The 22,598-nt window shown below is 38.6% G+C and overlaps 1 protein-coding gene across 2 annotated transcripts in view; it reads right to left on the bottom strand.

Annotated features, from left to right (window-relative positions):
- LOC145775129 (dynein beta chain, ciliary-like) overlaps positions 1 to 22,598 on the bottom strand; it is a 58,839-nt gene that overhangs the window by 3,927 nt on the left and 32,314 nt on the right. For both annotated transcript variants that reach the window (XM_082586342.1, XM_082586343.1), the window contains exons 49-81: positions 21,445 to 21,604; positions 21,102 to 21,370; positions 20,810 to 20,887; positions 20,526 to 20,691; positions 20,189 to 20,389; positions 19,757 to 19,864; positions 19,403 to 19,540; positions 18,528 to 18,705; positions 18,288 to 18,457; positions 17,374 to 17,565; positions 17,035 to 17,178; positions 16,316 to 16,422; positions 15,932 to 16,076; positions 15,628 to 15,732; positions 15,259 to 15,414; positions 13,512 to 13,655; positions 13,106 to 13,228; positions 12,595 to 12,753; positions 11,882 to 12,064; positions 11,547 to 11,672; positions 11,159 to 11,391; positions 10,951 to 11,073; positions 10,369 to 10,456; positions 10,149 to 10,265; positions 9,688 to 9,832; positions 9,333 to 9,493; positions 8,842 to 9,012; positions 8,597 to 8,719; positions 6,161 to 6,354; positions 5,695 to 5,874; positions 1,320 to 1,416; positions 728 to 955; positions 90 to 281 (exon numbers count right to left, since the gene is read on the bottom strand). In XM_082586342.1, the coding sequence (XP_082442468.1) occupies positions 90 to 281; positions 728 to 955; positions 1,320 to 1,416; positions 5,695 to 5,874; positions 6,161 to 6,354; positions 8,597 to 8,719; positions 8,842 to 9,012; positions 9,333 to 9,493; positions 9,688 to 9,832; positions 10,149 to 10,265; positions 10,369 to 10,456; positions 10,951 to 11,073; positions 11,159 to 11,391; positions 11,547 to 11,672; positions 11,882 to 12,064; positions 12,595 to 12,753; positions 13,106 to 13,228; positions 13,512 to 13,655; positions 15,259 to 15,414; positions 15,628 to 15,732; positions 15,932 to 16,076; positions 16,316 to 16,422; positions 17,035 to 17,178; positions 17,374 to 17,565; positions 18,288 to 18,457; positions 18,528 to 18,705; positions 19,403 to 19,540; positions 19,757 to 19,864; positions 20,189 to 20,389; positions 20,526 to 20,691; positions 20,810 to 20,887; positions 21,102 to 21,370; positions 21,445 to 21,604 (5,104 nt within the window). The remainder of the gene's footprint in view (positions 1 to 89; positions 282 to 727; positions 956 to 1,319; positions 1,417 to 5,694; positions 5,875 to 6,160; positions 6,355 to 8,596; positions 8,720 to 8,841; positions 9,013 to 9,332; positions 9,494 to 9,687; positions 9,833 to 10,148; positions 10,266 to 10,368; positions 10,457 to 10,950; positions 11,074 to 11,158; positions 11,392 to 11,546; positions 11,673 to 11,881; positions 12,065 to 12,594; positions 12,754 to 13,105; positions 13,229 to 13,511; positions 13,656 to 15,258; positions 15,415 to 15,627; positions 15,733 to 15,931; positions 16,077 to 16,315; positions 16,423 to 17,034; positions 17,179 to 17,373; positions 17,566 to 18,287; positions 18,458 to 18,527; positions 18,706 to 19,402; positions 19,541 to 19,756; positions 19,865 to 20,188; positions 20,390 to 20,525; positions 20,692 to 20,809; positions 20,888 to 21,101; positions 21,371 to 21,444; positions 21,605 to 22,598) is intronic.

Raw genomic sequence — 22,598 nt, forward strand, 5'->3', positions numbered from 1 at the left:
ACATTTTGGCCCTCAATCGCCCCTTTCGATTTTTTCCCCTATCACTTTTTAAACCGCCCAGTTTGAGAACCACTGCTTTAAACCTTCACCTTAGCGTTGGCTTCCAAATAGTTAAACAAAACATTGACTGAAATTGTGAGGTCGCCAACGTTGAAGGGATAAGGACGATTCCATCCTTGGGGTCCAAACTTCTTTCTTTCGGACAGGACAGCATGGAAGTAGCACAGGGACTGCAGCAGGGACTTGAACTCTACTTCACGACTGCACATTTCAAGTGTTTCCTGTACAATACTTTGCAATCAATAAAAAAAAACCTGTTTGTGGCTAAATTTCTGGGCCACAATAATAAATGAAACGTCTCTTGCAAAGCTCTCTCCTGTGTCGGTTTTAGCCCAATTGCTACAAAATAGCTTTTTAGACTTCGACATAGGTTGCTAGATTTAAGTTAATTATTCCATTGCTTTTTGATACAAAAAAACGCAACTTTGTGACACCACCTCACTTATTGCATGTCAGAAAAATCTTACATTTTTACATTGATATAACATCTGCAAACGCTGAATCAACGTAAAAAGGAAAATTTTACTAGCTGAGTTGGTAGCTTTAAAGTTTGGTTCAAAAGTAGTTTCCGGTTCAATAAAAAATTAAAACCACGTAAAATTAAAAACGTACGTATGAAACGCTGAATAGATGCAACATGACAGAATACAAGTTTGAAATGACGGACCTGGGAAAAATTATCCAGAGCCTTGTGCAGATTCGCTTGCATTCCGGTTGGAGGCTCATTCGTAATCTTGATTGAAGATTCGAGTATTCCTTGGGGAATAATGTGTGAGTCCCTCGATGCGGCAGGCTCGGCAGATACGAAGACGCGATAGTCGTTGTGGCTTCCAATGCTGTAATGCTCAAGCTTTTTCTCAAGGGTGCTCAGCCATCTGGCAACCAGATGAACATTCTAGAAACAATTTGAAATAACATGAATAAATAAAAACAAAATCAGGCTGCAAGTAAAATGCCTAAAGCTTTAACAAAAGGTCTTCCTGTTACTCCGGTGGAAGGGAAAAATGAACTACTCATTCAACAAGATTGCAACCTTGTTAAGAAATTATTGTAGGTTGAGAGCTTAGGCTAATACTGCATGGAGATAAGTTCGTCCGAATGTTTATGACTGCTATTGATAGGAAGTCGAGTTCTTACTACATGACAATTACTTTTATTTTGCATTAATTGTGGCAACATTGTAGGCAACATTCTTCAGGTAATCGGTCATGCGTCTTTTCATCCTGCCATTCAGCTGGACGTGCATGACATTACAGTACCTGTAACACAACCCAGTGGCCATCTGTGGCTGCCAAATCCAAAGCCTGTTCTGCGACGATTTCCTGGCCTTGTCCCAAAGAAACGTTGTGAAAGTTGCTGATAAAAAAGATTGGAAGTCTTATTTTCTTATTTTCACAAACTCTACATTGATCTACGAGTTTTGATGGTAATATAGTTTCGGGAGAGAGTTTGCTTACTTATACCAAAGACAGGCAAGGCACAACAATACAACAGGTATGAGCATTATAACAATATATTTTACATATTTACGAATAATTTTAACAACCGAACGTTTTAACTAATTTTTTTCTGGCACATTTGGAAACAAAACTATTTAAAAAGCATCTAGCATTTCACCTAAAGTTGTTCTTACGTTACCTACATTGATGACATTTTTGCGATATTTAATAAGGAGACCTCATGTGAAGCTTTCTTAGAATTGCTAAACTCTCAACATAAAAACATCAAATTTACAATTGAAAAAGCACGCAAAACCTTGCCATTTTGGACCACTAGATTTGATACTTGGGTTTGGCGCAAACCAACCCATAGGCCTGCAGCCTGCTGGTTTGTTTTTGAATTTTGATGCAATATGCCGATCGAAAAGGAAATCTGGTTTGATCATGCGCCTATTAGCTCATGCTAAAATGATTTGCTGTAACGATGCTCTTTCTAATACGGAAACAAAGAAATTAAAACAAATGTTCTATAATAATGGTTATCCAAAATTGTATTTTGAGGAAATATTGAATCGCTTTATCTCCGCGAATTCCAACCAAAAAGAAAAGGCTGAAAATGAGTTAAACATAAAGCATTGCTTGTCCATTCCGTGTGTGGAAAAAGAATCTAAAACGTTTGCTCGTAAAATCGGACAGTTTATGAAAAGTAAATTTGATGTGGACGTTTTCCTATTTACGAAACATTCAAAATTAGTTCGTATTTTCAACTAAAGTCCCAGACGCCTTCGTCTCTCTGCTCAAATGTCGTATACAGTTTTACATGTCCATGTGATTCGGCATTTACGTACATCGGTGTGTCTACCAGACATTTGACCACGAGAGCATCTGAACTTTAGAGACTTAAAGAAAAGTGTCATCAAAGACCATATCATGGAGTGTTTTTTTTTTTTTGCACAGATCGAAAACTCTTTACTGACTCATTTAAAATTTTACGCAAAGGCAAATCCCAATTTGCAGAAAAGTTCAGGAAGCGTTGTTAATCAAACGCTACAACCCAAATTTAAACAAACAATCATTTGCGAGAGGCGCGTCCATTCTCTTCAACATTTACTAGATGTATCACGTACCCTGTGGTGCAAACTCTTTCGTAGTTACGTAGTTTTCTTCTAATGTAATTTGTTTTTCCTTATGTCCATAGCCGTACGAGCCAGGGGAGCAGGGGGGGCAGCCGCCCCCCCTGTTGTTTCAAAACGTCGCGAATTTGGGCAAAATTTTGCAATTATTAGGGCAAAAATTGCTATATGAAAAGCTACAAAATTGCATGAATTAAGAAAAACTATAAATTAATATCTTTTACCTATCAAACTAAGTACAGCCTCTTATTTGCACAAGAAATGTGCTGCAAAATTTTCATTTGGCACACCCGTATTGATGTATTGTATTGCATGGTGATCAAACTGTAGTACGACATGCATTTAACCAACTGCATCATGCCAATTTGGGAAGCCACCAAAATATGTCTCTAATACTTTCGTAAAACTGCCCAAATCAAAACGCAAAAATTGCTATATAGCTAATTTTATTAATTTTCACAAATGCATCGTGTTGATTTGGGCAGCTGAAAACATGAAATTATTTGATGAAACTGATTAGTCTATTTATGCAAAGTTCTGCCCAAATTACCGTGAGGCAGTTTCCCCAAAATGAACAAACTTATTAATTTTATCCATTTACATTACTGTATCATTTAGATTTGGGCAACAAAAAAATATGAAATTATCTGATCATAGTCTATATTTATAAAACTGCCCAAATTGGCATGATGCAGTTGCCTCGCATCAAAATTTACAAAGTCTTTAATTTTTTTCATAATAGGCTATCCATAAATGCATCATCTTGATTCTGGGCAACTACAAATATGAATTCATATAAATCTGGTGAATACTTTTATAAAACAATTCGGGTGGAGAGGTTACAGTAGTTTTTCAACCATAAACAGACATAGCTAAGCAACACCACAACATTTAACAAAAAAATGTTATACCTGTTAAAAGTAATGTTAAGGTGTTGCTTAGCTTTGTTTGGTTACTTTTATGAAAAGGTCTGCTGCTATTCGGCGAGAACCTTTTTCGGCGAGTTCCCTATTCGGCGATTTTTTGAAAATCCAACGACGCCTTCTGCAAATCCGACGATTAAATATTATTCAATATTCAGACATTCAATCAATGTAAATATGAACCGTTAGACTAATTGAGTTCTTTGGATCCTACGTCACCGTCTGTATGCAACCTTAGAATATATTAGTTATCTTTGACATCAAATTACCTAGCCTAGCCTAACTATATTTTTAGAAGTAGTGCTGCCAGATTAGAAGTAGTGCTGCTTATTTTTTGTACTAAAATTCGTATCATCAAAACTAAAAGTAATTTAATTGATTGAACAAAGTTTATTTGAACAGAAGTAGTATGTTTGTGTTTTATTACATTTAATTATAATTTCTCTATTGTTATGTACTTTTTTTCTGAATCCGCATGGTCACCCTGAGCCGGTTTCCTGCAATGTTTATTTTTCTGAGTTTTTTATGACACCTCAACTGAAAATTTAAGTGGGGTTGTTTTTTATTTGTGGTGTGTAAAACAATATTTGTTACTCCTACCTACCATGCCAAAGTGCAGAAGCATCGAGCAATGCACGAGCAATGCACAAGCAAGGTTTCAAAGATGAATTCAGTTGTTCTATCTTGATTCCTTTGGTAAGAAATTCTAGCTAGCTGGTGATCACTGGCGCAGCCAAGGGGGGTGGGTTGGGGTTGCACCCCCCCCCCCCCTTTGGCAAGCGTGTGACGTCACGATATTGAGAATGATGCTTTCAGTCTATGCCTCTAAAACAAAGTTTGCCTTATTTTAAATGAAACATGCAAAGAGCGAGTTTTGCCATTACCAAACATTCAAATATCTCAGCCAGGAATTAGCAACAAGAAAACATAGAGACTTGTAGCTTTATTTCCAAAAAATGCCGAAGAAAACACGATCTTATCCTTTTGCTATGCCACCGGACAGCACCATTTTACAGGAATATTCATACCCACATTTTTGTTGAAAATACTCTCAGAATGCACCAAATTCAAAGAATTTTTCAAAAATTTCTGGGGGAGGCCCCCAAGACCCCCCACCGCTGGGTGTCGCCACAAGCGAAACACGCCGTCAAACCCCCCCCCCCCCCCCTTTCAAAATTCCTGGCTACGCCACTGCTGCTGATCTTGTTATGTTAGTTTTTTACTGTTATCATACACCGCATACATTATATTTGGGCAATTTCTATAAAAGCGTGCACATTTGGGCAAATTTACGTTCTGCCCCCCCAAAATGGTTTGGTCTCGTACGGCTATGCTTATGTCTATCGGTTTCCCACACTATTGCTTTTTATCACTGCGTATTTCTTGATGCTTATAGTCAGTCAGGTAGTTAGGCTACCTTCAAGAAGTTTAAATTTATTGCATTTTCATAAATATTTTCAGATTCCTGATGAGGGCTTAAGTTAAGTCGAAAACGTTCGACTGTTAAAACTATTTATAAATATGTAAAATATACTGTTATAATGCTCAACCCTGTTCTACAGTGTATTGTTCTGTCTTGCCTGTCTTTTGATGGCAAGTTTTGTGAAAAGCAGTTCAAATGGAATGTTAGGTGGGCTTGTTCACCTTAGAAAAAATTGAACCTACTTTTCCACTTCGGATGGTTTGAAATCTTTTCCGTGGATATACTTCACTTTTTTATTACGGTTACATTCGAAAAAAAATTCAGTGTTACCAACAACATAGATTAAACGCTAGACTGAGCAGCAAAACTCTAAAGAGATTCTAGCGCAAGGTGTTGCGTCACGGCATCGCAGCCGAGCGAAAAAGCAACTTTCTTTTCTGGGAGACGTTTCCAATGGCATGTTGATCACATCAAAGGTGTTAATTAAACTTGGCGTCAACGTCACAAAAGCTTTTGCTGATCTTGCATGGGGCGAACTAAAAAGCAATTTCGTCGCCATGCGTAGATTCAAAATAAGATCCCAGCTTGCAAAATTTGTCCTTTTTACATTGTTTTCAACGTCTGCAGACGTTGAAACAATGTAAAAACGACAAATTTTGACATCTGGAATGCCATAACAAAAGCTTGATTGTTGGCTTTTCGGTGAGACAACTCACTTGTTATCAATTGTGAAGCCAATTTTTGCACCAAGTGCTTCAACATCTTTCAAAGGGTTGACACCGGGTGAAAGAACAAAGAATATCGGTGTTTCTGGCCCACTTTCCTCGAAGGACTTGGCGAATTCCACTTGGCGATTTTCAGTGTACTTCGAGCCAAGTTTTTCTTCAACAAAGTTCCTATAAAAACATTCATGAAAACAATGCCAGAAATGGACACGATCATTGATCATCACCATTGCGCTATTTTCGCTACACCTACTTGTTCTACATTGACCAATGACCATATATTTCAAAAATACAGTAACAAGAAAAAATTCTTGTTAACCTTTTAAGAAAGATTTTCCATCAACATATTAATTCAACATAGCCAGTAAGCAGATAGCCAGATTTTGTCAGTGCAGTAATAGGCTCATGTGCAAAATCAGTGTAGCGTTAAAAGGATTGTTTTCGAAAAGAATCTCACTGAACAGCGTAGGTCATTCTGTCTGGACGCAGCGCTCTCATCATGCAAAGCTTCTGCAAGGACGTTTTGTTCTTCCATTCTTGTGGAAGTTTTTCTTTTTCAGGGCATTCGCTTTCAGCGAATTTCTTCCAGCGCTTTGCTGAGCCTTCGATATCGCGATCTAGGTTTCGGAAATCATCCATTTCCGATAAAACCTGAAAATTTTATTTTAAAATCAAAGTCAGTTAGAGGTAAAACGCTTGGTGAATCTGATTAAAAAGAATAAAGTCTAAAATGCAGGAATCAAATTTATGGTTCAGGAATGCTTTTGAAAACTAACAGTCTTCACTCTTCACCCTCAATGCTAAAATTTAGTAGTAGACTCTGTCTAGTGTCTACGTAGTACAAACTTTAATTTTTTGGCTTTGGTGACGTAATAAAAACAACAATTTCTTCAAAAATTAACGAACACCATTCGAAAAACACTATTTTTCGGTAGCTACATGTTGTATAGTCACGTTCACCGATCACCAATTGGTGTTCAGAATTAAACAAATACACTGATCAGCTCAGTTGCTCAGTTTCACGAGCAACTTGCTATACAGTAGCTATTCCACACGGCCTGTGTACAAAGGTCGCGGTGCATAATGCTTTCAGTCATTTGTGTTTTTTTGTGAGTCACAAAAACTCATATTCGTCACAAACACAGAGAAGAATATTCAATCTTGCTGAAAAGGTGTAAAAATGTATTTGTAATGTTTCTCGGCAGCCGATTTGTAGCAAGAATTGACAGCGACAGACACGTGTTTCGCCCATGAGGCTGGGCTCATCAGTATCGCACCGTATTCTGCCACAAATTTATTCGACCACCGCTTTACCAGTCAGTTTAACTCTTATCTTTGTGGAAAAAAAGAAAGAGCCAACAAAACCAGCAGGCGCCAGGGCAGAGGACATTGTGAAGAAAGGGGCGTTCTTCCCGGCTATCAGCACAAGGCTGAGCACTCACTAGTACAGCGAGCAACTGCGATTCGCCAACCATAACGGTGTAGCTTCCACGCTAGCCATTCAGACTTTCCAATCAACAATATGTTTCTCGGCAGCCGATTTGTAGCAAGAATTGACAGCGACAGACACGTGTTTCGCCCATGAGGCTGGGCTCATCAGTATCGCACCGTATTCTGCCACAAATTTATTCGACCACCGCTTTACCAGTCAGTTTAACTCTAAGCTACACCGTTATGGTTGGCGAATCGCAGTTGCTCGCTGTACTAGTGAGTGCTCAGCCTTGTGCTGATAGCCGGGAAGAACGCCCCTTTCTTCACAATGTCCTCTGCCCTGGCGCCTGCTGGTTTTGTTGGCTCTTTCTTTGTTTCCACAAAAATAAGAGTTAAACTGACTGGTAAAGCGGTGGTCGAATAAATTTGTGGCAGAATACGGTGCAATACTGATGAGCCCAGCCTCATGGGCGAAACACGTGTCTGTCGCTGTCAATTCTTGCTACAAATCGGCTGCCGAGAAACATATTGTTGATTGGAAAGTCTGAATGGCTAGCGTGGAAGCTACACCGTTATGGTTGGCGAATCGCAGTTGCTCGCTGTACTAGTGAGTGCTCAGCCTTGTGCTGATAGCCGGGAAGAACGCCCCTTTCTTCACAATGTCCTCTGCCCTGGCGCCTGCTGGTTTTGTTGGCTCTTTCTTTGTTTCCACAAAGATAAGAGTTAAACTGACTGGTAAAGCGGTGGTCGAATAAATTTGTGGCAGAATACGGTGCGATACTGATGAGCCCAGCCTCATGGGCGAAACACGTGTCTGTCGCTGTCAATTCTTGCTACAAATCGGCTGCCGAGAAACATATTGTTGATTGGAAAGTCTGAATGGCTAGCGTGGAAGCTACACCGTTATGGTTGGCGAATCGCAGTTGCTCGCTGTACTAGTGAGTGCTCAGCCTTGTGCTGATAGCCGGGAAGAACGCCCCTTTCTTCACAATGTCCTCTGCCCTGGCGCCTGCTGGTTTTGTTGGCTCTTTCTTTGTTTCCACAAAAATAAGAGTTAAACTGACTGGTAAAGCGGTGGTCGAATAAATTTGTGGCAGAATACGGTGCGATACTGATGAGCCCAGCCTCATGGGCGAAACACGTGTCTGTCGCTGTCAATTCTTGCTACAAATCGGCTGCCGAGAAACATATTGTTGATTGGAAAGTCTGAATGGCTAGCGTGGAAGCTACACCGTTATGGTTGGCGAATCGCAGTTGCTCGCTGTACTAGTGAGTGCTCAGCCTTGTGCTGATAGCCGGGAAGAACGCCCCTTTCTTCACAATGTATTTGTAATGTTACTTTTAAAAACTATATCTGGATAATAAATAGCAAAAATGTTGCCGGATAAATCCGGTAAACCTCTACCCGGATAGTCCAACCCAAGGTACAAAGAAGCATCATGTTATGAATGTGTTCTGTTACCTTGATACCGCCCCATGAATAGTTGCTCAGGAAATCCACTGGACTAGTAGCATCTATCTTCACTGGGAATCGAAGAAGGAAATCCATTTGAGACAAGTCGATTTCTTTATTACCCAACAACACCTTGATACACATAAGTTGATTGTGAATAATTCTCAGTATTTCACGGTTAGCACTTTAATGTTACTCAAATTTATATTGTGCTGCTCATGTTAAAAAAAACTTGAAAATGCTCCAATACTAACCTGCAGAGCAACTTGAGCAGTAAATGTGAGTTTGTCACATTCGAAAAGTCCACGAGTTGTATATTGAAAGACGCTGTATGTGGTTGTGTCAATCAAATTTGCCACGCGTTGCTTCAAGTCATCGGCAGGCTCTGATCTTTCAATCGCTTTCGAGAACACGACATTAAACGCCTGAAAATTTCAATATTCTCAAATGAAAATTTTCAAGACCATGATGAAAGACATGATATAGCCTAATGTAACTGTTTTTCTCAGTGTGTGAAAGTAGCCTAAAAGTGTGCCATAGCGAACACTTTCGCTTGACTAAAAAGTAACAAAATTTACAATTTCTTCCTACTGAAATTTATCTACAAGAAAGTCACAAAGCTGCAAATCAAGTCACTGAGTCAAGCCAGCAGTCACTTGACGACTTTTAGTTGCCATTGCTGATGGGGTGACATTTGAGGGTTCTAAGATACTCTGCTCATAAAAAAAAAAACTCTAAAACGAACCTTGAGTGAAAACTGGTAGATCGGATTGATGATGTTGAGGTCGTTGAGAATGAAATACAACAGAGCCGCTCGTTGGGCGACAATTCTGTATCCTTCTCTTGCGTCGTTGATCTTCACCTCTGTAACTTTTGCTTCAGCGACTTTCAATTCGATCTCGGCAGCTGAATTAATAAAAACCTTTTCAATGATAAACTATATACGTCATGGAATGTGAGGTTTACATGAGTAAAAATACAGCTATAAGTGTCAAAAAAGATTTGTTTCGTATCTGTTCTTAGTTTCAGTTGATGAGTGTCATAGCCTACGTTAAAACTCAAGCAAATGCTATATTTGCGTTGAATCGATACAATCTCACCAGTTTTCTTCGTGGTTTCTAGATTTTCCACCAGCGCTGTGTCGCCAAGAAAGTTCCCCGAAGCAGCAGAAAGTCGCGATAAAAGTGAATCTTCGAGTCTTTTCAACGTGATTTTAAAGTCGTTCTGCTGTATTGTCAATTGCGCCTACAAGTGAAAGTACAACCGCTTTAGCATAAATTTGAATGATAGCGTTTTGAACGTTTAGAGCACTTTTAGCATGCAGTCATTTTGGCCGCAAAGTTTTGTAGAAGTTGGTAAGATGTATTTATTGCGGAAACATATGGCAGTCGCAGAGTCGATAGATAAAGATATTGCAAAAAAAACGTTTCAGTTTGAACATCACAACAAAATTCACAAAAAAATATCAGTAAAGCATAGTAGTCTACAATCCATTTTGTTTTGAGTAGCATCGTCTTTCAATCTAGGCATGTTTTGTTGTAGAAAATCAATAGCTTTTTACTTTCAGTTCTTCCAAATCAGGCCGTTCGCTCCGCACAACTTCAGCAAGTAGCTGCTCTTCAAGACCGTCCTTGGTTACCGTGAAGTTAATCAACGTGCACTGCGCCTGCATTTCTGGCTGCAAACAACATGAAAAATCTGATCCACATGGCCAAACACAAGATGTAGGTTTTTACAGATCGATATTGTAGGGATGTAGGCCTACCACAAAGGTTACTCACTTGATAATGTGGATTAGCTAGCTTCGTGTGCAAGATCAGACGAAACGAAGGGTGGTATTCAACCTCTTTGTCGCCAATCCTTATGTATCTACAAGCAAAAATACTAGTCTCATTAGAAGAGCTAAGAATAACCACGCCAAATCTTTCCAGTCTGCACTCGACCGATTTCTGTCTGTTACACAAAAGTAATATTTCATGATTGTTGATACAGCAGTATGACACAAAGCGAGCTGCCCTAAAGTTCAACGCATTTGACAAGCGATTCCTCCCGAAAACGCCAAAAAAATTATCTAGAGGGATTACGTGATAAACAAAAGGGCACACTACGTGCAAAACGTTCAAGTATATTTTCTAGGAAAAGTAAACAAAGATCAGTAGGCCATGTTCTGCGGTGCAAATGGACAGAAATTTAGGACTACGGCATAGCAAAGGTTAATAACGGAAGTCAAATGTGGAAGGAAGACCAACACAACAAAGAAGACCAGCTTACTCGCAAGAGAAAGCTAATAACTTGAATAAACGAAATATTTTGAACGGTACGATGTGCTTCAGCAGTAGCCAACAAAAATCGGCCAGACGAACCTTCCTTTTTTAATGGTATTTCTTCCCAACAAAGGTTCGAGAACAGGATCCACGCTTTCACCAACATTCTCAATGAACACAGTGTCGCCGTTCGAGACTCCGCTTTCTATGACGTCCAAGTAACTGAAAAGAATTTGTAATTGTAAAAACAACAAACTTGATGCTAATCGGCATCAGACAAAGTTGATTGCTTTGGTTTCCGACTTACCCTCTTTGCCCGAGCCTGACCACTTTCAAGTTGGTGTATCTGTGCTTTATCCATAAGATTCCTTGAAGCTGAGGGTCAACGATCAAGGGCCACCTCTGACAGTTGATCAGAATCGTTGCGTTTTCTGTCGACATTCTGTCCGAGGGTAAACCTTCGTTGTTCCACGCCGCAATGTCGGCGTCGTCAGTCAGGACGCTGAGCGGATCCAAACCTTCGGTTATGGGAATGGGAACCTGTAAAGAGAGCAGAGGGTTTTAAATTGCATTGCTGCTGCTTTCCAAGACAGGAAAACAAATACTTTATCTAAAATACTACTAAATCTACTAAAAAATATAATACAAATTTTTTATCAAATCGCATTTCGGATTCAAAGTTTTTCTGATTTTACCTCTTGTTTCTTCAAGAACGGCAACCACATGGAATCCATAAAGTCAACTCTGTAGGTGCGGGTAAAATAACCAACGTACGATACAAACGCTGTTATGAGCAGCACGTCCCCACAAAGAGTTTTTTCCTGCAGGTGAAAGAGAAAATGGTTTTGCTGATACATCGGAACACAAGGTAACCAAATGTACTATGACTCTCATAAAAAATGTAGGCAATTAAAAAGCAGTTCATAAACCGTACGAAAATTCAGCTAGAAAAAAGTTACCATTTTAAAAACAGGGAAAGTTTTGCTGCCTGGGAACCTTTAAAAGACTCAATTTCTTGGCGATCACCAACCTGCTCCTTGAAGCCATCCACCGCTTCCGCCCATCGCACGTTTTCAGAAGCCAAGCCACCGACTAAGCGATTGGCTAAGTTTATTGTCTGGTTTGTAGCCTCGGCCTCTTGCTGGCATTTGAGCTTGTCAGCTGTCGCCTTCTCGAATTTAGCTGTCAACTCGGCAAGGTTGGCATCCAATTGCTGCGACATTTCACAGAAGAATAGCATTGATGTTACGATTTTTATTGCTTTGTTGTTCTACAACGATTAAAATGTTATTATAGCCACAGTTGGTTTTTAATTTGTTGTCGTTGCCATAGCTATATCCACGACGTTCTTTAGCTAATTACCTATTGTTACCCCGACTTTTCACTACTTTAACCAAAAACTCAATCATACTAGTTTTAAGAGTCTCTAAAATTACCCAGCCTGGAATCGAACCCGCAGAGACAGTGGGGTAACCCACTAAACTAAATATATCACAGGATAACCATCGAATCATGTTGAATAATTTATTTTGATGTTGGTTCCGGATCGGTGTAATCCCGAAACGGAGCCTGATGATTACTTGTTACCACCACCAGCAATCAGTCAACCGAGTAAAACGTGTGCTTGAAATGCGGTCACTTCTTTCGAAATGTGGTCGCAGTCACTTAATGTGGCCGAAGCATCGAGGGTTGATTCCGCTTCAACGTGGATGCTTCTCATGCACTCTGGTGCCAATCGCTTACCGCTATCTTCGCTTTGATGCCAGTTAACTTGTCCTGAGCTGCCACCAGATCAGCATTCGCTTTCGCAAGGGCAAGTCTCTTAGGCTCCACGTCGCAGTAAACTTCATAGAACTTCACGATATTGATCGCCCAAGCACACAAGCCGGCCGCAGCCAAAGACTAAAAGTAATAAAATGGTTGTGAACAAACGTCAAGCATCCACGCTACAGAAGATTTAATGAGCACAATACTTTTGCATCATCTTATGCCAATGTGATGTAAAAACTGTTACAGGTTCAGAGCCAGATTAGCTCAGCAACTCATGACTGATATAGAATAAAGAAAGGATGATATCCCTCAAACACCCAATCTGCAAGCATTTGCAAAGTGAAAACTTTGAAATATTTACGATGCCTGAAATAGACACGGCCTTCATTATAGACAGTCAACATATCTTTGTACAAGCAGGCTGATTAATTATATCATTTTTCGACGTATATAGCATACATGACGTCATGAAATCGAAAAGAACCTTAGATCTGATTAAATCTGGTTGGAAGTCATGGTCTGCAAGATAAGGCCGGATGGCTTTCAAACTGTTTTCGTGGATGTTTTCTTTGTCGTAGTTGATCAGTTGATCGAGAAAATAGTCCACCTATAAGGATGGAAAAGTAGATGATAATTAAACAAACTCTTCCAAAACCTTAAAGACCAAAAACAAGCAGTACTGGGTGCAAAATTATTAGTTTGGGATAACATAAATCAAGAAAAATATAGGTTGCTCTAGTCTATGGTAGAGTAGTACAGGAGCAACCTGCATCTATATCGGTGGGTGGTAAAAGGGTAAACTCTTGATCCCCGGAGGTTCAACAGAAAAGAAAGATGCATAAACGAAATGTACTTATGTTCTACTGTCTAGTTAAATAAAAGGCACTGACCTTAACCATCATGTTCTTCGAGGCTTTCCAGCTTCTGTCCTTGGGAACTTTTCCGTTTGGCGCCAACAAGACCATCACGGCAGCTGTGACGCTGACCACGGCGTGAGGTGGAGAGCCAAATGATTTTAATTCAGTCAAATTTCCCTGAGAAATCAATCGGTCAGAAGAGTTGCTTAAAATTGAAAATTCATTTATATGATTCCAAAATGAAACTTCGTCATTGAATTTTCATTAAAAGTCTCCCTTTAAATCATATTGCTGCAATTCTGCGGCAAGCGGCTATGCCCGCGCGAGTTTCTGTGCCAATTCATCAGCAATAGGGTATAACCGCAAATTGTTCGTTGCTTAACGTCGGAAAAGCGTTTATGGTCGCATACAGCTTGTATTGCTTCGGTGAATTCCCTAAAACTTCTGTTTTCTATCAGAAATAGTTTAATGTTGGAAGTTTTTACGTAACTTAACGAGGAAAGTAACCGCTCATACATCTTTTGGCCAACCTTCAAAATAATGTGTGTTTCATTTTTTCTTGCCTTTAATCGCACTGCAGCATATAACTTTGTAAATTTTATTTTGTATGTTATTCGCTCTGAGGATGCGCAAAAATGCGCATTGTCATTGTGCGCGAAACGTCAATGAAGCAATACATCAACCTGTTTGTCGTTGCTTTTACTTTCACCTTCATCAGAACGTTACAACTAGTGTTAGAAACGATAATTATCCTGATCAACACTCAAACTTTCTTTTCAGTATTCAGAATAGTTTGGCATAATAAATGATCATTATGGTGCTGCTTTATCAGCAAAAGGCTGGTTTATGTACAAGCAGTTTCGAGAAAAATCTGTTCAAACTGGCTATCCAATGAGTCTTTTTACATTTATTCAAAGCCTGGACACGTTGAATCCATGTAAACTAAGCTAATTTTTGCTCGATGCTGGCTGAATTTTCATCTGAATTCGTTTCACATTAGTTCACGTGCCTTGAAGGAGTCTCGAAAGTGGGCAAAAATTTGTTTGTTCACACTAGTTCTTCAAGGAGTCGTTTTACATTGACTGAAGGCCTGAATAGCATTCAGTGAATACGTTCAATATAATTAATTATATAAGACAAGCTGATCTACTGTTTGAAGTATAAGATCTGCTGTTTGAAATACTTTCACATGACTTTACCAGCCCATGACGATCGACAAAGCCCACAAGCCAGCAAAAATTTTTGCAAAAAAAACTGTTGATACGTCACGATGACGTAGCGCAAATGCCGATGCAGAGTGGTACAGTGGTTCAAATCGATGAGTGCTGCGATAAAAAATAATGGAAAAAGTTGAGATTATCACACTAAATTGAAGAACTTGTGACCTGGTTTTATTAATAATTCTTATTCAAATAGAATTTAAGAATCAAAAGCTGTACGATAAACTAAAATTTATTTATATAAAGTAAAAACTTTCTTTGTAAAGTTTATATTATAATTATAGGTTATACCATTTTAAAGCAAACTGAGATACAGATGCTTTGATATTCAGCTACAATATCAAAAGATGGCTATTTTATCTAAACCACACTTTAAAAAAACTTTGTTATGTGACACAGAATGGAAGATAAATTTACACATTTTCTGGTACTGTAGTAACTTGGAAACTAGGACGCCTCACCATGCAGTTGGCTTTCATTAATTCAACAGAGAGTGCAGCATGGGATGTGATGAAAACACTTCATGTCCAATTTAAATTGTTTTTAGCAATTAAGCAAACCTTATTCAAGGTGTTCAAAGCTTCTTGCGCCGCGGCGAGAGCGGGCTCGGCTTTGGCAAGATCTGTTTCGCAAGATTTTTGTTTGTGTCCAACTTCAACAGCAATAATTTCCACCTTTTCTTCTTCCTTGTCTGCGATGGCTTTTTCTTTGCTCACCTAAAGCGTTTGATACAGTGGACTGTGTAGTATTTACATGATTAAAAAAAATGATAATTTTACAGATATTTTTTATAAGAAAAAACGTTATCATTGTTCACTGGTCTGACTGCTCAGCGTAAAAAGGGCAAAGTAGCAAAAATGAAGAAAAATAAATAAAAACTTAACATAATTTAAAACATAAACTTATGGTAGACTTTTCGTTTCAATTACTTTTTCGGTTTCTATTCCCACAACGTGAATCAGCTTGTCAGCGTCTTCGTTCTTCTGCAAAAGTTCTTCTTCTTGAGATGCTAGCTTTGCTTTTAAATCATCAACCTGCAAAACCGTTTAACTGGTCATTGTTGATTCAAACAGCTTCAAAATGGAAGGTTACAAAAACAGATTAAGATTTTATGCCAAAAGAAGATAACCATACATTTCCGAACCAAAAAATTTTTCTCCTTGGCCTACTTTGAAAAGTATTTGTAGTACAGTAAAGCATATAAGCAACAATGCAAGATTTTTTTTATTTTACCTGTGCTGCTGTACTTTGCAGTTTTGTAAGACCGTTCTCCAACCTTTCCATTTTAGCAAGTAACGCTTTGTTGTTCACACTCAACAAGCTCTCGTAGAGTTTAATCTGCTCTAAAAAACTTTTTGGAGTGGTGTAATTGTATCGCCTGAAAAGCATTCATAACGTGTGTTTGTTTTATCTTGGTAAATTAATCATTTAACCAATATTCATTCGCAAATAATGTAGTTGCACAAAAGTTGAACGATTGAAAGTAATTTTCACCTATAAATTTATTCTACTGTGTAAAAACATTGAACTATCCTGAATAACTGAACTATCGTGAATAACTGAACTGAACATTGAACTATCCTAAAAAATAATAATTTTGCAACAACCTATACAAACCTGTCGTTATGGAGGTAAAGTGAACTTGTCTCGTTAACACTCGTGTGAACGTACGACATGAACTCGCTGACAGACGCCTTTTCCTCAGGTGGCACTCCGTCAATGTCCTAAACCAATGCATAGTAATGCTGCTGCATTGTTTATTTCAGTCACCCCATGGCTACCTAGAGATACGGCCTGATTTCTTACACTCTGCAAACTTTTCAGGATTTTGCAAATATTGCAATAATACACAATTTTCAATTTTGTATCATATTTTCGATGTCATCACATTATTCAGTTCAGTGTGTCATAGCCCTCAGGAGGGTCATAGGCATTTCTCTCTAGACTAGAGCAACATACTGTTCACAATCATGAGAGAAATGAAGAGCTGTAGTTGAAGGGGCCCCACCGCAATAGACGGAGTGGCGACAATCACATGACTACAATCACATTATTGCCCCACCTTATTCGCACTGCTCTATACGAAGAACCACATAAGTGTTTCAAAGTCTTTTCAGCAGTACCCATTACCCAACCTGGAATCAAACCCACACCTATCAGAACCAAAGCCAGTCGCCCACTGAGCTGGTTCATATCAACACATTAAAAACAGTAACGTTGTTTGTATCAATGTTCATTGTTCAAGCCTAAGTAAAGGGCAGTTGTTGACATTTGCAAAACAACCATCGCCTTGCTTAAAAATTTCCACTGAAACGAAATCGCTCCAACGATCTTACTTGTAAAAATGTGAGACTGACAGATTTAAGAGCTTCTTCTGGCCACTCATGAAACCAGTCGATCTGCGTGCAGTTGACCACGGCTGGAAATTTCCTGCCGCGCACTCGAAGAGTTGATCCGACTGGTGAAAAGCACAGCACTACCTGGATGTAGAATAAGCATTTCTTTATCAAAAAAAATTTCATTTCACTCAAAAAGAATTTGAGTCTAACCACACGAAATCCTGCCTGCTCTGTAATTTCGAAAGTGACTATGCAAGAAAGAAGATTCAGATTTTTTGCAGGACAATCTACTCATGTTATTTATTCTTAATTCTGCATTTCAAAACCATGTCTCACTTTTAATTGTCTTCGCACTCGTTCAATGAAAAACTTCCAGCAATTGTCTCTTGTGTCTTCCATACCCATCCCTTTGACTTCGTTCCTCACCCCAGCAAGAACGGCTTCAACATCATCATCAGGGAGTAGATCGGGGATTTCTCCAGACGCAAGCAAATCATTTACCAGAACAAGAAACTTTTCATCCGGAACCTACAAAGGAGCCATACACATTTTCCACATATTTAACTTTGTCAAATTTACAGCTGATTTTGCTCATGGCAGGACGTAAAGTTGACACAGACAAAGATAAGGCATGATAATAATCGGTGCACGGTCGTTTGGTCGACAGACATTTGGTCGACAGGACGTTTGGTCGACAGGACGTTAGGTCGACAGAACGATTCATTTTTGGGTTAGGGTTAGGGTTAGAGTCAGAGTTAGATTAGGGTTATGGTTAGTTAACTAACCCTAACCCTAAAATAAATCGTTCTGTCGACCTAACGTCCTGTCGACCAAACGTCCTGTCGACCAAATGTCTGTCGACCAAACGTCCTGTCGACCAAATGACCGGGTACCATAATAATCATGTGTGTTTGCATTTCACGCTGTATCCATCGCAGACATGCGCTGCTCCTCCTCAGACAGCAAATCAATCGTTTTTTACACTGATTTAACGTCTGCAGATTTTGAACCAATGTAAAAAACGATTGATTTGCTGTCTGGATCGGCGCTATAAAAAGTAGACAGTGTCAAATGTCAATGCAGCTTGAATATTCATTTTTCTTAATGCCAAGCAGAAACAAGAATCAGTACAGCTTTTAAAATGTCGTCAGTATGACGCAACAGAGCTTCGAACCCATACCTACCGATTCAGAGGAGGACACACGAACCATTAAGTCATCGAACCATCTTAGTAATTAAGCCATCAATACCTGTGCATCAGTAAGCAAAAACATTATTCCGATATTTTTCCAACCCGCTTTGATGTAAAGAGCAGCAAGATCAACTTTGAGGTCCGAGATGCTGTATCCCTTTCTCAAGGTGATCTGAAAGACCTCCAATCCACTGATGAATGCAGCCATTCGAGATAAGCTCTGTTTTCCTGAAAAAGTAAATAAAAATAATCAAGAAAACAAAATTAAAATTTTATCCACCAAAATTTACAAACATACCTGATCCTCCCACTCCTACAAGAAGAGCATTTCCTCTGGGACTCTCCAAAATGCGATTTATTCTGGCCACGTGCGACATGGCGTCTTCGAAAAGAACCAGATTCATCACAGCGTTTACTTCATTGTAAGCTTCTAACCCGTCCACCAAAAGCTTATTTAATGCTTCCCATTGCGTAATCTAGAGAATACAAAAACATGAAAAACACCATCATCTTAACACGTTGCTCATCACTGATTAGTGATTAGCGCCGCAGAGTTAAAGTTTATCAAATTTGATGTTGAAAATCTTTGAAACAGTTTACCCAAGGAAAATAACAAGACATTTTCAATTTAGTTTTTCGTGTTTTTTCAGCAGTAAAACCTGCTTACATATTTATCCGCAGCCAGATGTTTTAAGTACGTAGCCTACTATAGAGTTGTTGCTTCGAATATTTTAGAAGACGTGAGTTTGCTTCCCATCCCACCCCCAATGAAGATATAACTTTGTACACACGATGCGGTAACTTTTAGCTAAATGCATGGTGCGGGTAAAATAATTTGAGTCTGTTTAACTAAAACGCCGGGGCCTATTTAAATAAAACGAAAATCGGTTTTTCTTTGATCAACATTAAGTCAAATACCCATGGTATAATCAGTAATCAGGTTAGGCACAGCCAAATCTAGCTGAAAGAGGCGCAACTGGCCATTATTTTAATGTAGACTTGTGTTTTTTATCATAAAATTTTACCAAAAAGTAAGGTGACTCAGTTTATACATTTTGCTTACAAAGGACGAGATGTCCTTGTCAGCTGCGCTCTTGGCCTTTGTCACTGTAAGAATTCAGTATAAAGCAAAAAATCAAATAAAAAATAATCGATCTTGTCAACAATGCTTACCGGCATGTATTTGGGTTCTCCGATTCCGCGGGCAAAGTGGCAATAAAGAAGCGGTTGGGCAGTCAAGATGTCCTCTGGGATTTCGTCAAAGTATCTTTTCGCAAATTCAAATTTTTGCTTCGTAAATAGATCAATATCCTTAAATATACACATAGAAATAAACCCACGGCTGCTAAACAGTATTTTTTTTAAGAATGTGCTTTGCTTACTCTGATCCAAAATAGCATGTTGCCGTGATGAACCAAACGTTTCATATAATAAGAAAAAACACAAAAATAAATTCTGATCTTGACTGAAAACTATTGTAAGCACTTTCAATTCAATTTCATAAAACAATCTTGAATCAACTGATACCTTTTTATCGACAAGTTTGTCTCCGTAAACCCTGGATGCCTCGTGCAGCCACAAGCGAACCAAATCGTTGACGGTTTTGACACATTCGTTTGTTGAAAACAGAATTCCCTGAATCAGATGCAAATGATGGAAATAAATATACGAGCAATGTTAAACAAGGAACGCGAACATCCTGAACGGAATAAATGCACAGATTTTATTCAAACTGAAAGCGGAACAATGACAACTTTTGTTTCTTATTCTGCTTTCACTTTTAAAGTGACAAGACAATACTTAAGAACACTATACCAGTAGCCTAAACTTTTTAGCCGAAAATCTTTCATTTCGAAACATTGGGTTAAAAATCATTTAGGCGCATCTCATACTCCCTTCATATTTTTTTTACATAATTGCAAAAATCTGACAGTTAAGTCTATACAAATATTGCAATACCTGAAATATGTTTGATAAGTCCCGAAGGTTAAATAAGTAATGGAACTTGATTGCGGTGGGAAGGAAAGTGCTGCTCACTTTTGAGTGAAACGCTAAGGCTGCCTGGGCTAAAGTTCCAGCAGTTTTTTGAACGATGTGGGCAAAGTGATTTATATGCAAATGCTGCGACAATATACTGCTGTATATTGTCAGCAGAGCTTCCTAAAAATAGAAAAGCCGTTCAATCATAAAGAAGCTTTTGTGTTGTAGCATAGCCGAGTAAAGACAGACTATAAATTGCTTTTTCTGAGATAAAATACTTAAAAGCACAATTTCAAAATATTCTTGCGAAACTTACATGACCGGGAAAACTAACAGCAAAGACACTGAAATGCCTTTGCAGTCTTGCGTTGATGGTGAATGACCCGGCCGTCGGGTTCATGCAAGCGACATACTGTACGTTGTTTATTTCTTTCAGGATCAACTTATGCCTGTCGTACCAATGGCTGAAATCCAGATGTTGCCTGGACAAGTCAAAAAAGTTCAAGTTAAAAATGATAACAAGCAAACTTTCTATCACGTAGCATATACAGATTAATGAATCAGTTGAAAAAACAAAAATGCTGGCAAATTAGAATTTACCTGATCAGAGTGTGAGGCTGAACGGTCCCATAAGCGTCTACCTCTGGCATGTTCATGTCATCTATGAAGTATATCAACCTGGGAATCAAAAAAACGTTTTTCAACTTTTGTCCATATTGCTTCATTCAGCATAATGGTATAAAAACATTTTAATTTAGCAAACTAGCCTATTTGCAATTAGGAGAAAAATGGTCGGTACGCCTGATCAGTCTAATCAAAAAATAAAGAACCAAAAATAAAGTTCAGTATCTATATATCGTATTCTTTATTTTTTTATTATATTTGCAATCACTTTTTAGAGCCAGGAGGACCAAAATTTCTTCCAGCTTTTTTCTCCAACGGCTTTTCAAGGACGCCTTGCAGCATCATGGATGTGGTGTAGAAATTAAATGGTACATTCGTAACCATGTACTCCTCATCCAGAGCAGATAGCTTGTCTTGCACCAAGACTGTTTTTCCAGCTCCCGCGTTCCCTACAAGCATCACTGGACGACGCTTCTCCATCATCAAATCCATAAAATACCGAATCCGCCTTGTCTCGGATGTTGGTACCATGCAAGCCTGTTAAAAATTTCAAATTGTTTTAATGTCGAGGCATTAGAAGTTACTAAAGGTCACAATCAAACCGACCTTACCTGCAAAGGTAACTCCGGGTCAAGTTCGAATCCAGGAACGCTATCCGACCACGGGACAAACTTTTTGGTTTCAGCATCAATGCAATAATCAAAAACTGTGCCGGTGCTTGGAAACTTTACGGTTTTAAACTCTGATGACCACCATTTGCTAAACTCAACTCTGAAAAAATACCTTGTTTGTGATAAAACGCCAAAAAAGGGGTTGCTGGCAAGAGCTTTTAATGTTTTAAAGTTCAATGAAGCCACAAGAAATTAGGCGAGGTAATAAAATCTGTATTTTTATCCATTTTTATTGGTGCTTGCTTTTGAAAAGATTATAATTTGATAAGTTATGACTTTCTCATCAGTCATCACTAATATCACCAATAAGCGCTCAAGTAAAACAAAGCTGAGCCAGTGAGCCTACTTCTCTCAAATAGAGTATTTTAAATCATTTTGTCATCATTATTTTCCAGGGTTGTCGGTATTTTACCCAACCCAAAAAAACCCGGGTGGGTTTTTTTAAAAAAACCCACTTAAAAAAAAACAAAAAAAAACATAAAAAACCCAGAGCATCATATTTGTCCAGTTTTTAATAGAAAATTAAAAAAATGAACAAAAACACTACAAGGCACTTAAAACAAACTTTAAATTAGGACTTAAGGATGTGATTGTGAAGTAAATTTCCAAGAATAAACTGAAAACGCAGTGGATATTGTACAGTGCACAAAAATCAAGTAATGCCACTTTGTGTATACTACACTAAAACTCATTTATGCAAGAAGGCCTTATAGTTAAACTGGTGAAAGTACTACTCTACTGTAGTCTGTATATATGATGTGAAATGCAATTTAGGAGGCTATTTACCAATTACAGATTCTGGATTCTAACGCATGGCTGTTTCAGAGCATTTGCCTAAATGGCCATTGGCCACGCAATTGCTCAATGATATATATATAAATGATAAAAAATATTTAAACATGATGGCATAAATGCTCCTTGCCTTCAAATCTAAAGCAAATGATGCAATAATGTGATTTCTACCACGGTAGCATCAACTTGGTATAGAAATCAGTGGATGATGCAACATCCAACTTGATCTTGAAATTAATGGATGATGTAACATTCAAGCAACAACAGCCCTAGTGCATTATTTTATTGAGTTATGCAAGCAT

This window comes from Aplidium turbinatum, chromosome 8 (assembly GCF_918807975.1).
Source record: "Aplidium turbinatum chromosome 8, kaAplTurb1.1, whole genome shotgun sequence".
NCBI classification, from domain to species: domain Eukaryota; kingdom Metazoa; phylum Chordata; class Ascidiacea; order Aplousobranchia; family Polyclinidae; genus Aplidium; species Aplidium turbinatum.